The 15,368-nt window shown below is 42.6% G+C and overlaps 1 protein-coding gene across 7 annotated transcripts in view; it reads left to right on the top strand.

Moving 5' to 3' along the window:
- FARP2 (FERM, ARH/RhoGEF and pleckstrin domain protein 2) overlaps nucleotides 1-15,368 on the top strand; it is a 147,552-nt gene that overhangs the window by 35,961 nt on the left and 96,223 nt on the right. For all 7 annotated transcript variants that reach the window (XM_033229477.1, XM_033229473.1, XM_033229475.1 and 4 more), the window contains exons 3-4: nucleotides 13,598-13,702; nucleotides 14,611-14,653. In XM_033229477.1, coding sequence (XP_033085368.1) covers nucleotides 13,598-13,702; nucleotides 14,611-14,653 — 148 coding nt within the window. The remainder of the gene's footprint in view (nucleotides 1-13,597; nucleotides 13,703-14,610; nucleotides 14,654-15,368) is intronic.

Genomic DNA, 15,368 nt, shown 5'->3' with positions numbered 1-15,368 from the left:
CCTTTGATAAGTGTTCTTGGGGCTTCTGCTGAAGTTGGCCCCGTGGCATCGTGCTTGTGCCCCCCCCACAGATGCCCGCGCCCCTTGCTCTGTCCCTATTGCTAGTGGTGCTCCTCCCCACAGTTTTGTGATGCAGGATTTGAGAGTTCCTAGTTTTGCTGAAAGTAGAGTTTCTTATTTACCTTTTTGATTTGGAATGAGTCCAGCAAATGACTAAGGAAATGACAGCTGACACTGCCGTCTTCAGGACAGGAGTCACCAGGTATCTTCTGGATTATCACACCCAGATTCTGCTACAGCCCCCTCTCCTAGGTTCCTCATAGACACATTAGTGATTCCTAAATTTGGATTTTCTTTCAACAGTTTTATCTCTAGAAGAATGCATCTGTTTATTTTTCCACACCACTGATTCCAATTCAAGTCTTGTCCATCTGTTGTTTTGTCCTCCTGTTGAGGTTTGGTTTCTGGAGTCATCTTTATAATATCCCCTTTTCATTATTTAGTTGGATTCTTTTTCCAGTCTCCTCTCATTTTATGAATACCTTTACCTCTAACACTGACCTTTGTGAGGATCTTATTTTTTTCTTTATTTTTAATTTTTTCTCATTTTTATTAATTTTTATACAAAGGCAGTAGTTGTACATAGGGTCTTATTTTTTGAGATTATGTTTTCTTTGGTACACCATGTTTACTCATGCTTTGGTGGCTAATTTCTCTGCTTTGCAGGCAGGTCTCTGTAGTTCAAGTTTGGTTTAAATGTCTAACCATTCTTAGTGTCTGTATTTTTGCAAATGAGGTTCAGATTGAGCAATGATGGACTTGTTGGCCTTTTTTAAAGGCTGCTATTTGATTTCCCAGGCAGGCTTCCCTTCTGAAAATGACAGCCACCTGGCCACAGGGCCGTGGGAGTGAGCTGCGTCCTGGCCATAGTGAGTGGGTGGGGACGCTGACAGACACGTTTCCTTATTGTGAGTTTTCACAAGTACACACAAGTAAGGACAGGCAAGCTACTGGAACCATTTTGGTTGATGAAGAAGAAAGAAAGGAATTGCTTAGAGCCTGCTATGAGAGATCTTACTGCTGAACTAAGCTACTCTTCTGCTTTACTTTTTCCCAGATGCTAAGTGAAAGACAGTAAAGAAGAAAATAATTATATGTTGTGTGCCCAACTCCTAAAACAAGCCAGTTAGTAGCAGGTTGCTTCTTTGGCTGCTGGTGTTCGGCGTACACTGTCTGCAAATGTGTTGGGAAAATGGGGTTGTGTAGTGAAATGGGGTCTCCTTCACCTTCAGGTGTGTCCTTCTTGATGTGCCCTTGCTCACATGGAAGACTTTAATAGACATGAAACACTAATGGGCGAGTGTTCTACATCACCTCCTTTTGTGCTCAGATGGCAATCCCCTCCACATTTCCACTGGTTTCTCTGTGAGGAAGCTCACTGCAGATTCTGTATTCTCGGGCCCACCTTCCCCCACTTCTGAGAGCACTAGAAGGCACAATTTTCTTCTCCTGATGAATTTGGGAATTCAGGTAGGCAGCTAGCAGAATAGATGCCAAGTGAACTTACGTTTAATGATGATTCTTCCAGCTTCCAACCTCATCTGGTTGTGCAGAGCTTCTGCTACCACTACGTTGCAGCAGTTAGGAGGACCACTGTGGATTTGGCTTTTTTTCCTCCCCACTCTTGGGGAAGAACCCTTTTTCCCAAGCTCAAGATATTAAAGCTGTATAGTCATTTTCCAGAGAATACCATTGAATCGTTCAAGGTCCAGTCAGGAGACAGAAACTGTACCAGTAATTTGAACAGGGAAATTTAGTAGAAATAATGATTAACCAGCAACAGAGGATTAACTGCTAAGACAGGAGGGCGATACTAAAGAATATAGGACCAGGAGATGTGGTGAGCAGCTGCCACCCCAGGGCTGAGGGAAGGAATATCCACAGAAGCAGCAAACTTGAAAGAGACCTTCTCATGCAAGGCTGAGGTGCAGACCCATTGGATGGTGAAGTTCATTAAGGTGTCATAGGAACCGGCTGGCAGGGAGGACACTGCCCACCAGTGGGACTGGAGTGCCAGTGAAACTCACAGGATGGTGTGAGCCGCTGGCTGTCCTGCACGCAGCTAGCAAGAAAGGCAAATGCCCCGGAAATGGGGAGAGAAGGCCTTTCTTCTTGTCGTATCTCCCCAGAGCCCTCTACTGTCAAAGCCAGATGGTGTAGAAGGAATGTCTGTAGGGTCCCGCTCCAGTGTCACAAAGCAGGGTAAAGAAGGGTGGGTTTGGAATGGAAAGGCAATAAATAAGTAACTGAGTCACCAGTATTAACAGGTTCAAATTGGGGGATTTCATGTTGTACTGTTTCCTTGAGTAGTTTAAGAGAAGCGATTGTAGAAGAGCTAGGGTATGAATGAACCCAGTGATAAATAAACTCATTTTTTGCCCACATCTTACCGTAGAGATGATTTATCTGCCAGTTGGTCTCTTTAGTCTAGAAAGATGAAGTGCCTGGGGATTCATTTGTTCTTCTATGATACAGAACCCTTCCCTTAGAAACAGAAGTAGTCTGGGCTGGTGGCTCATACTTGTAATCGCAGCACTTTGGGAGGTTAGGAGTTCGAGGCCAGCCCAACCAACACAGTGAAGCCCTATCTCTACTAAAAATGCAAAAACTATTATCTGGGCCTGGTGGGGTATGCCTGTAATCCCAACTACTCAAGAAGCTGAGGCAGGAGAATCACTTGAACCCAGGAGGCAGAGGTTGCAGTGAGCTGAAATGGCACCACTGCACTGGGCAATAGAGCGAGACTCCATCTCAAAAAAGAAACAGAAGTAGCAGTTAACATCTTCATGCTGTCAGATTTAGCACTACTCCTTATGGTTCGTAGCTGGGACTACAGGCACCTGCCACCACACCCGGCTGATTTTTGTATTTTTAGTAGAGATGGGGTTTCACCTTGTTGGTAAGGCTGGTCTCAAACTCCTGACCTCAGGTGATCCACCCACCTCGGCCTCCCAAAGCGCTGGGATGAAAGACGTGAGCCACCATGCCCAGCCTTCTTATGGTTCTTAGTGCAGTTTGGGGTACAAGTTTGGTGTACAGTATTTTAGGAATATGTGAGAACCCAAGATTTGAAAATGTGCCAAAATGAGAGTGAAATGCCTGTCAAAAATGTTGGTGACCTTTCAAAGAATGTAGCTACAGTTTCCTTTTGAGCTCTCAAGATTATTTTCATTGTACAGTATAATTTATAAAAGGAAATTTGGGATTGATCTAATTATTAGACAATAAAAATCTTAATGAAACGTCCAGTACAGATATGAATTATGTAACAGGAGTGGCCATCTAGATAGATAGAGGAGTTATAATTTGGCAAATGAACTGTAAAGGAGTATTTGAAACAAGTTAAAGGACAAAATCAAGCTGTTTCAAGAAGAATTTTCCCACAGAGCTTAAGACAAAGAACAAAGAAGTACTTTGTTAGCCAGGCCTTTGTCACCCATTTTCATCTAGACAAAATCTTTAATAGTTTTGTAAATGTAAATTTTTAACAATATTCTTTATACCTAAACCTGGAAAAGGACTTGAACACCGTGACCAACTAGAAAACTGGAAACATTGAACAAAAAGTTTTGCTTTTTAACTTGTATTTTTTATACTGTGTTCTTAATACTGTTTCTCCTCCAGCCTAGTATTTGAAATACAGTTCTGATGTGAGTCGCTGTTGAGTTCAGCAGGAAACACGATGTGATGATGGTGGTGGGTTTTCTTCCATTTTGAGCGTCTGGATGATGCCAGTGCCCTAAGTGTCTGTGAGGCCCTTCCAGCCTAGTGCAGGGAGAGTCTTGTTTCATCTGGTCACTTGGTACTTTGGGAACATGCGGTGATTGTTGTAGTCCACCTGATAGTGAATTTCTGTATTTTTAGGACCAGAAGGTATGTTTTAAGTTGAGAAGATTTGAAAGGATAAAAATGGACATGTGGGCCGGGCGCGTTGGCTCAAGCCTGTAATCCCAGCACTTTGGGAGGCCGAGGCGGGCAGATCACAAGGTCAGGAGATTGAGACCATCCTGTCTAACACGGTGAAACCCAATCTGTACTAAAAATACAAAAAATTAGCCGGGCGTGGTGGCGGGCACCTGTAGTCCCAGCTACTCGTGAGGCTGAGGCAGGAGAATGGCGTGAATCCGGGAGGCAGAGCTTGCAGTGAGCTGAGATCGCGCCACTGCACTCCAGCCTGGGTGACAGAGCCAGACTCTGTCTCAAAAAAAAGACATATGACTGATACAGATGACACTGAAAATAGAACTGATTGTGACACTTTATGAGCTACTGTCCAGGTCATAAGGCATCTATACAAATTATGGAGAGTGACTCTGTGAAAAATTACTTTCATAAGAATTCTTGAAAAATATTCTGAAAGTTTGGTTTCTTTAAAGTACATTATGGAAAATACTGTGATTTTTTAAATATGTTTTACATATTGGCAGGAAAAAAATTATTGGATGCTGTGTTGAGTAACATGCACCCATCATGGAATCAAAGGGCTCTTCCTCTCATCTGAGGTCTTACTTTTGTAGACCGTATTTAGAAGCTGCTTTGCACACTTGAGGACCTGTCCTGAAGGAACCCTAACCCTACTCTGGAGGGACATGAGCCCTCGCTGTGTGTGATGTTTTCTGGTGATGCTCGCTCTGTTCTGTGTGGGCAGACAGCGAGCAGCAGTATTGGACTTGGAGACATCGTGTGCCAGGCATGGTGCTGAGCAGCTTTCCTGTGCTACCTTATTACACTCCCACAAAACCCATTCAGGGTAAGAGTTGTGTTTGTTCTTCCACTGAGGAAGCCGAGGCTAAGTACACTCACCAAGTACAAACGAGGATTCTCACTCCAAAGCCTCTGCCCTTAGGACAGTGTGAGGAAACCCGTTCCTGTTGATCACCTCAGGAGCCACAAAGGGCCTGGAGAATACCTGCTCCTGTCCTACTTAGAGCAGAGGATTCCTGACCCTTGGCTCAGATGGCTGTTGGTACTGTTTTAGAGATGATTATACAATACACTAAAAAGTTCCAAGAGCTGAAAATATATCTTTGTACCTTATTTTATGTTTATCATCTTGACCATCAATTCTTACATTTAGCTGTAAAGTCTAAACTGTTCAAATTAAACCTGTTTCTTCTATTTTGGTCTTCTTTAGGTTTGAAAAATAACAGGTCAGTGTCTTCCCAAATTTCTTGACATCCTTGGAAACCATGCATTTATGCCATTGCAGGGCAGCTTAAGAATGGCTCGGAACCCTGTGATCAGCTGGCTGGTTTGCAGAGCCTTTCTTTGTGGCCTGCATTGCACCTCACGCACTGCCTGCTACTTCTGGTCATGTTGAATTGCCCACCTTTTAATCGCTTATATCAGGTTGGACTTCAGTATTTATGGTCATAACAAATGTTTCTTCCAGTTATTAAGGGATTTGTTTTTTCATTATTAGACCATCTGAGTGCCTACTATGTGGGGGAAAAAGGGGGCTCTCCTGATAGTTGGTTTTTGTTTGTTTGTTTATTTGTTTTCCAGTACTTTGAGTTGAAGTATCAGGAACTACCTGGGATTCTGTCCTCAGGGATAATTCTTTCTGTTGAAAGTCTCCAAGAGTGTGGTGATCTAATTATTGAACAAAGTTCATAATATGGTTTCTTCCCTCCTGAAACATACGACCTACAAAATTATCTCTTTTTATGTTTAGTACTTTAAAAATGATATATTAAAAAATTAAACTAGATTGATGTATGTTTTGGTGTAGTCCCCTTAGAAAATTTGTTCTCATGAAGTGTACAGTCTTGTTCTCTGAATAACTGATCTGCATGCAGTGATCTGTGGGAAGTGATCAGACTTCATAGTGTGGGCACTGCACCAAGCTTGTCTTGTTTCGGGTGATTTCTGCGATGCGTGTTCTGTCCTGTGGGCGATTTCTGTGATGCGTGTTCTGTTCTGTGGGCGATTTCTGTGACGCGTGTTCTGTTCTGTGGGCGATTTCTGTGACGCGTGTTCTGTTCTGTGGGCGATTTCTGTGACGCGTGTTCTGTTCTGTGGGCGATTTCTGTGACGCGTGTTCTGTTCTGTGGGCGATTTCTGTGACGCGTGTTCTGTTCTGGGGCGATTTCTGTGACGCGTGTTCTGTTCTGTGGGCGATTTCTGTGACGCGTGTTCTGTTCTGTGGCGATTTCTGTGACGCGTGTTCTGTTCTGTGGGACGATTTCTGTGACGCGTGTTCTGTTCTGTGGGCGATTTCTGTGACGCGTGTTCTGTTCTGTGGGCGATTTCTGTGACGCGTGTTCTGTTCTGTGGGCGATTTCTGTGACGCGTGTTCTGTTCTGTGGGCGATTTCTGTGACGCGTGTTCTGTTCTGTGGGCGATTTCTGTGATGCGTGTTCTGTTCTGTGGACGATTTCTGTGATGCGTGTTCTGTTCTGTGGGCGATTTCTGTGATGCGTGTTCTGTTCTGTGGGCGATTTCTGTGATGCGTGTTCTGTTCTGTGGGCGATTTCTGTGATGCGTGTTCTGTTCTGTGGGACGATTTCTGTGATGCGTGTTCTGTTCTGTGGGTGATTTCTGTGATATGTGTTCTGTTCTGGGACCATTTTCAAAGGGACCTTGGTAAGCTGAACTGTGTCCAGAAAAGATTGATTAGGTGAGGATTTAGGGAGATAGAGATTGGAGAGGCATTTAGACGAAAAGGCTAGGAATTATTTTTAAGCAGAACTGTCCAACGGTAGAATCAGCTGCTTCATTGAGTTGTGAGTTCTTGGTATATCAAGCAGAGGCGAAGTTTACAGTTCAGAGACTTTTGTAGAAAGGATTATTATAAAATGTAAAAGATTGGCCGGGCGCGGTGGCTCAAGCCTGTAATCCCAGCACTTTGGGAGGCCGAGACGGGCGGATCACGAGGTCAAGAGATCGAGACCATCCTGGCTAACACTGTGAAACCCCGTCTCTACTAAAAAATACAAAAAAACTAGCCGGGCGAGGTGGCGGGCGCCTGTAGTCCCAGCTACTCGGGAGGCTGAGGCAGGAAAATGGCGTGAACCCGGGAGGCGGAGCGTGCAGTGAGCTGAGATCCGGCCACTGCACTCCAGCCCCGGCGACAGAGTGAGACTCCGTCTCAAAAAAAAAAAAAAAAAAAAAAGTAAAAGATCGATTTTCATGAACTCCAAGGGTTTTTCCTTTTAATTACATTTTTTTTGGAGACAGAGTCACACTCTGTGGCCCAGGCTAGAGTACAGTGGAGCGATCTCGGCTCACTGCAAGCACCGCCTCCTGGATTCAAGCCATTCTCCTGCCTCAGCCTCCCGAGTACCTGGGACTACAAGCGCCTGCCACCGCACCTGGCTAATTTTTTCTGTTTTTAGTAGAGACGGGGTTTCACTGTGTTAGCCAGGATGGTCTCGATCTGACCTCGTGATCTGCCTGCCTTGGCCTCCCGGAGTGCTGGGATTACAGGCGTGAGCCACCGCAGCTGGCCCTTTTTTCGTTTTAATTACGTTCTTATTGAGATATAACTTATGTAAGAAAGTGCATGTATCTTATGTGTGCAGCTTGATAATTTTTAATATGTATACACTTATGTATCCCCACCCAGAGAATGGAGTAGAACAGGCTCCCTGTGTCTGTCTCAATTATGACCCCCAAAAGTAGCCAATGTTTTGATCTTTAGCATTATAAATTAGTTTTGCCAGATCTTGAATTTCATATAAGTATGTATGTATTTATCATGTGCATGAATAGGATATGTACTATGTGGAAATTATCAGTGTTGTTGGTATAGCTATGGTTTGCTTGTTTGTTCGTTGCTGGGTAGTATACCATTGTAAAAACAAATCACTGTGTATCCATTCTGCTGTTTAATTGACATTTTTGGTAGTTTCCAGTTTTGAGGTCCTATGAATAAAGCTTCTGTGAACATTCCTTTTTTTCTTTCTTTCTTTCTTTCTTTTTTTTTTTTTTTTTTTGAGACAGTCTTGCTTTGTCTCCCAGGCTGGAGTGCAGTGGTGCAATCTTGGCTCACTGCAACCTCCACCTCCCAGGTTCAGCCAATTCTCTTGCCTCAGCCTCACAAGTAGCTTGGATTACAGGCATGTGCCACCGTGCCCAGCTAATTTTTGTAGTTTTAATAGAGATGGGGTTTCACTATGTTGACCAGGCTGGTCTTGAACTCCTGACCTCAGGTGATCTGCCCGCCTCAGCTTCCCAAAGTACTAGGATTACAGGCATGAACCACTGCACCCAGCCATACATTCTTGAATTTGTCTTTAGGTCTCTGTAAACTGGTATTTCTGTTGGGTTTATACCCAGGACTGGAATTGCTAGGTTATAGGGTATACTTCCGTATACCTTTAGTAGATACTGTCAGTTTTTCAAAGAGATCATACAAATTTACAGTGTTTGAGACTCCAGATGTTCCACTTTCTTGCCAACATTAGGATTATCCATTTTTATATTCTCAGCTATTCTGGTGAGGGTCTAGTGGTATCTTATTGTGGTTTTAGTGTGCGTTTCCTTGATGTAATATTGTCCAACTTTTCTCATTATTCATTGGCCATTTGAAGATCCTCTTTTGTGAAGTGCCTATTTAAGTCTTTCAGCCTATTTGTCATTAATTGGGTTGTCTGGTTTTCCTTATGATTTGTAGATCTTTATATATTTTGGCTACAAGACCTTTATTGGGTTTGTTTTTTGTTTGTTTTGAGACGAAGTCTCGCTCTGTCGTGCAGACTGGAATGCAGTGGCACAATCCCAGCTCACTGCAACCTCTGCCTCCCAGGTTCAAGCAGTTCTCCTGTCTCAGCCTCCCAAGTAGCTGGAACTACAGGCACACGCCGCCACACCCAGCTAATTTTTGTATTTTTAGTAGAGAGTAGTGAAAGTTTTGTCTTTTTAATCAAGCTGGTCTCAAAGTCCTGACCTCACATGATCCGTCTGCCTCGGCCTCCCAAAGTGCTGGGATTACAGGTGTGAGCCACCACGCCCAGCCCCTTTGTTGGGTTTTTGTATTGCAACTATCTTCTATTTTGTGGCTTGCCTTTTTCCTATCTTAACAGTGTCTTTTGATGTACAGAAGGTTGTAATACTCAGCTAGTCAATGTCAGTCTTTTGGTGGTGGGGAAGCTAGTGCTATTTGTGTTCTGTTTGAGAAATATTTGCCTACCCCAAGCTTTATTGTTGTGCCTTTCCGTGATTCATATTGAATTAATTTTGTACATGGTGTGAGGTTGGAGTCAGTGCTTATTTTCACCTGTATGGATATGCCATTCCCCTGGCACCGTTCATGAAAAGATCGTTGTCCCTGCACTGAAGGTTAAACACACGTACATATGTTTGTGTGTGTATATACAAATACATATATAACTGTGAATTTTTGTGCCCGTATTTACAAACCCTGTCCTGAGGGTTGGACATTGCTGGTTAACAGGTGCCTTGTGAATGTGCTTGCACCTGCATGGTTAGTGTATGTTGCCTTCATCGGTGTGGTGGGGCAGGATTCCTGGAGCAAACCCTGGCTGCACTACCCTAGGAAGTGGAGGGGCTCAGGTAAGACTGTGAACCCTGACCTTCCCAGTGACTCACAGGGGGCAGCCAGGTAGTTGAAGAAGAGGGGAGAGCTAAGAGAATTTCATATTCTCTGTGCCATCTGACATGCACACTCAACCTCCCACAAGAGCCATCAGAATCAGGAGCAGTGGTGGACAGTCTGGGAAACTGGACATGTGTGGTGCCTCTCCTGTGAGCCAGAGCTGGAGCTACTAGGATGGAGAAGATGCAGTCCCTGCCCTTTAAACTTGCCACTGGTAGGAGGAACACACCTAAACAAATAAACGGGTCACGGTCAGCAGCAATGCCAAAGGGCAATTCTAGAGTTGAGTACCAGCTGGTGTGGTAATTAGGTAGAATTTACTGAATTTAGAGAGACCACAAATGAGCTGACTTTTTATCAGATTCTCAAAGCATTCACTGGAGACTGATAGAAGGGAAGCGAGAGGGAATTATTCTCTAAGGGAATAGCCTGAGCATATCATTACCCCTGCCCTCAGGTGAAGCCAGGTAGTGTGAGGCTGTATCAGGGTGAGGGACTTGGGTGTATGTAGACTCCCCACCCCAAGTCCTGACTCAGGAAGAGCCCTGAGGAGGATTGCCCTGGTGATCCTGGTGAGAGGGGATGGAGGTGTGGACAGACAGCATGGCTTTGAGAGAACTGCATAGAGTTGTTTCGGCCCACAGTGAATTAGCGCAGCGTACTCCGCAGCTCCTAATTTCTGACTGGTTAACAGTCTCAGAAGCCCTGGTCTAGCTGCATTCTCTCCGTCTTGATGGACCACATGTGGAGCACTGGCGTGCCTCCTCCTAGATGCCCACAGGCATCAGAGTAAGTTCTTACTGGAGAAGGCCCTAAAAGATTATGTCAGGGCAAGTTCAACACAGATTTGCCCTTTTGTTATTTAGAAATTGTATTTACAATGTCAGGTCACTTTGTAGCTCACCTAGGCCAGGCGCGGTGGCTCAAGCCTGTAATCCCAGCACTTTGGGAGGCTGAGACGGGCGGATCACGAGGTCAGGAGATCGAGACCATCCTGGCTAACACGGTGAAACCAACCCCGTCTCTACTAAAAAAAAAAAAAAAAAAAGAGACGTTCGTTGTACTTTTATTCTGCATGCTGCTTTGTTACAATGGATTTGCAAGGTTTTATTTCTTACACAGTGAGAATCTGGTGACTAAACCTCAAGGGCCATAATGTCCTTTGGAACATTGAGATTTGCCTCCCCCAGTTTACACATATTGTTTGTTAATTGCAAAGATGATATATGCCTATTGGTTAAAAATTGAGGCGTTATAGAAGTGAAGAAGTAAGAATGCCCTTTCCCCCACCTCCACCTCTGCTCAGTTCTTTAATGATGGTTACTTTTAAAGATTTAGTGAACAGCCTTCCAAACTTATTTTTATTACATATAAATGTATCCATGGGGCATGTGTGTTTTTCATAAAATGGAATCGTTATATACACTGTATAGAAATGGAGTCCTTTTTTTCTTTTCCCTTTTAATTTTTATTTTTTTGTAGAGACAAGGTCTTTCTTTGTCGTGCAGTCTGATCTTGAACTCCAGGCCTCAAGCAATCCTCCTCCCTCAGCTTGCAAGTTCACAGGTGTGAGCCACCATGCCCGGCCCCCTTTTTTTTTTTTCCTTAATTAAACTGTGTGTTGTAGACTTTTTTCAATGATAAGACATAGAGAGTTCTGTGTTCTTTTTAAGGGTTGCATAGTTGCCCATTATGGATATGTCATTATTTATTTTACCAATTCTTTTTTTTTTTTTTGAGACGGAGTTTCGCTCTTGTCGCACAGGCTGGAGTGCAGTGGCGCAGTCTTGGCTCACGGCTAACTGCAACCTCCGCCTCCCAAGCTATTCACCTGCCTTAGCCTCCTGAGTAGCTGGGATTATAGGCGTGTGCCACCACACCCGGCTAATTTTTCTATTTTTAGTAGAGAATAGGTGATCCACCCACCTCAGCCTCCCAAAGTGCTGGGATTACAGGCATGAGCCACTGCGCCCGGCCTATTTTACCAATTCTTTACTGAATTTGTCCTTAACATGTTTAGGTCTGTACAGTTGTGTGAAAATGTCTAGGAAAAAGTTGTAGAAGTAGAATTGCTGGGGCAAAGGTAAACACACACTTTACATTTTGAAAGGTGTTTTCACATGAACTTACATTCTTCCCGGTACTCTTGTGAAAGTGGCTGTTTCTCACAGACACTCCAGTATTGACATCATCATTCTAACCGATGGGTGAAAAATGTCTTACTGTTTTATTATTAGAGAAATTTATTATCTTTTTAAATGCATAATAGCCGTTTGTACATCTTCATCTAATAAGAGCAAAATAAAACATTGTAACTTTTTCCAGTGTGATTCTAGATAACTTTGTTAAATGTGTTTCTGTTCAGATGTTTTTCACTTTTATTTGAGTCAAGTCTGTCCATCTTTCCTTTTTGCTATGCTTGGGAAGACTTTACCTTTCCCAAGATTATAGAGATTCTTCTCTTGTTTAATTCTGGTCTTGAGGTCCACTGGAATTTATTTTTGTGAGTGATGTACAATAAAATTCTATTTCCATTTTTCTTCTTCTGTTTTTTTGAAACAGAGTTTTACTCTGTCACCCAAGCTGGAATGCAGTGGCACAATCTCAGCTCACTGCAACCTCTGCCTCCTGGACTCAGGTGATCCTCCCACCTCAGCCTCCTGAGTAGCTGGGACTACAGGTGCACGCCACTACACCCAGCTTTTTTTTTAATTTTTTTGGTGGAGACAGTGTTTTGCCATATTGCCCAGGCTTATCCTGAACTCCTGTACTCAAGAAATTCTCCCGTCTCAGCCTCGCAAAGTGCTGGGATTACAGGCGTGAGCCACTGCGCTCAGCCCATTCTTTTCCTTAATGGGAAAGTCAGTTGTCCCACCTCCTTTATGAACAGTTCTTCTCATTGATGTGAAATACTACCAAATAATATGTTTTTTTTTACTCTTTGTAATTTCCGATTGATCAAATAATTATTTACTGGGATCTTATATAAACGAAGACTCTAGGGCCGGGCGCGGTGGCTCAAGCCTGTAATCCCAGCACTTTGGGAGGCCGAGACGGGCGGATCACGAGGTCAGGAGATCGAGACCATCCTGGCTAATACGGTGAAACCCCGTCTCTACTAAAAAAATACAAAAAACTAGCCGGGCGCGTTGGCGGGCGCCTGTAGTCCCAGCTACTTGGGAGGCTGAGGCAGGAGAATGGCGGGAACCCGGGAGGCGGAGCTTGCAGTGAGCTGAGATCCGGCCACTGCACTCCAGCCTGGGCGACAGAGCGAGACTCCGTCTCAAAAAAAAAAAAAAATTAAAAAATAAATAAATAAATAAACGAAGACTCTAAGACTTTAGCTTGTTAGTAAATATTAAAATTATGTTTTTTTGAAAAGGTCTCACTCTGTCACCCAGGCTGAAGTACAGTGGCATGATCATGGCTCACTGCAGCCTCCTTCTCCCAGGTTCAAGCAATCCTCACACCTCAGCCACCTGAGTAGCTGGGAATACAGGTGGGCACCGCTGTGCTCGGCTGATTTTTTAATTTGGGTAAAGGCAAGGTGTCACTGTATTGCCCATGTTGGTCTCAAACTCCTGGGCTGAAGCAATCCACCCACCTCAGCCTCAAATTAGTGGGATTATAGGTATGAGCCACCACACCTGGTGTAAATATCAAAATTATTTGATAAGATATTTACTAAAACTAGAAATGGTTTCTATAGCCTAAAGTTACAAAGAAATAGGACTGAAAACACACTAAATGTAAAATGGAAGGAATTTTTTAGCTTTATTTTGTTGCCAGTTTCTGAGCACAAATGCTTCACACTCGTTTTTTTTTGTATAGCTTATAAATCTTCGTTATACACTGGAAGACAAAGTGAAGCAACAAATAAAGTTTTGTGTGTGGGAAAGTAGTTTTATGCACATTTTCATAAACCCTTGCTGTTTAGTCATTCGGTCCTTGTTATTTTTCCCACTTCTCTCTGCACAGCCTAAATGCGATGGCCAGATATTACTGACACAACTGTGGAAGCGTTTGAATCTGGTAGAATGTGACTACTTCGGGTTGGAGTTTCAAAATACTCAGTCCTACTGGGTAAGTGCTTTGATTTGTTAGGGAAACAGGCCCTAGGCATGTAGTAGGATGCTTATGACGTGCCCAGGCACGGAGCCTTCGGGCGTGCTGTGATGATACCCGCTAGATCTTTTATAATTGTCACATCATCAATATCAAATATTTTTTGCTATTAAAATATATTATTGTTAGCTGTAGATAATATACTTGCCTTTAATCCAAGCCTGAATTCACACCCTCCCTAAATTTGTTCTGTCGTTAGCATATGTGCCAAGGAAACTCTCTTAAAAGTGATAAAAGCAACTTCTAATACATCCTGTATGAAAATCATTTTGAAAGTGGATTTGTAGCAAACTTAACCAGTTATGCCTCATTTTACTTAATAGATGCAACCTTAAAAAGTGTGGAGTTTTAATATTTATAGATAGAACTGTTTTAAAGAACCATACATCAACCCTTTAGTTCAAAAAGCATGTCAGCGTTATTAAGTTCTGTCCAGCCTTTCAGATACCCTTGGCAGTGCAACCGGATTTATCCAAGTTTCCTGTTCTAGTGACATGACGTACCTCTTTTTTACAGAAGCCCTCTCATCAGTTTGTTCACAAATGCAGTAGTACCAGATATTTGTTTGGTGTTAACAAATTCCCACAAATAATTATTGGGACCCATTCTGTGCATGGTAGCAACTGAATGGAGGTATCCAGTATAATACAGCAATTTTAATGTCTTCCCAGGTTTCCCAAAGCAGGCATTGCTGTGCTTCTTGTACAGTTTGTTTTATCAGGATTCAACTTTTAAGAGGGGGGTAGAGTCAGAATTTTCCTGACATAAAAATTTATCTAATTATAACCATTTTTGTTTTTATGGCATATTTGTTAAATAGAGACATTATTTAATAGATTGGATTTCTTCTGTTAACCCTTCTTTAGATTTGGCTTGAACCTATGAAACCCATCATTAGGCAAATACGAAGTAAGTCCTTGGTTTAACTCTTTAAAATCTGTTTGTTTAAGATGCTTTGTCCTGGAATGTTTAAAAGGCATGTTCAAATGTTCATTGTCACTACCATGTATGGTTAGCAGGAAGTGATCACCAACAGCAGATAAACTTGGAAGTCATTTTGCTGTTTAGTTTTAGTAAATTTAACTCAGAAGATTCTAGGCGACTTGCTTCACATTTGGATGTAAGAGCATATGCTGTTTGATACCATCTTAATTTTTGGCCAATATGCAAAAATAACTGCAGTTTCTCCCTTGATTGTGAAAAGACATTGAGATTCTCCTTTTAAATAGCTTTTAATAAAATAGTTGATACTGTTTTATAGTTATAAACATAATCATAACTGTGAATATAATAATAACAATTATATTATTATTTCTGAGACAGGGTCTCGCTATTTGTTGCCCAGGCTGGAGTATAGTGGTGCGAACAGAGTTCTCTGTAGCCTCAACCTCCTGGGTTCAAGCTGTCTTCCCACCTCAGTCTCAAGATAATTATTTTCATTTGTCTACTTATTAAATTTTTAAAATTAAGACAAATAATAGCACTTCTCAGTTCTTCTATAATTGTGTCGATGAAGTCTATAGTTGAGTCACCCATAATTTTTTGTATTACTATTATAAATTGAAGAAAAAGGTGTAGAAATAACTTTGTTATATCAGAACAAGGATCTCTGAGGAAAGAAAAC

Source organism: Trachypithecus francoisi, unplaced genomic scaffold (assembly GCF_009764315.1).
Source record: "Trachypithecus francoisi isolate TF-2019V2 unplaced genomic scaffold, Tfra_2.0 Lachesis_group13, whole genome shotgun sequence".
NCBI classification, from domain to species: domain Eukaryota; kingdom Metazoa; phylum Chordata; class Mammalia; order Primates; family Cercopithecidae; genus Trachypithecus; species Trachypithecus francoisi.
The sequence above is the reverse complement of the archived record's forward strand: the minus strand, read 5'-3'. Positions and strand labels throughout refer to the sequence as shown.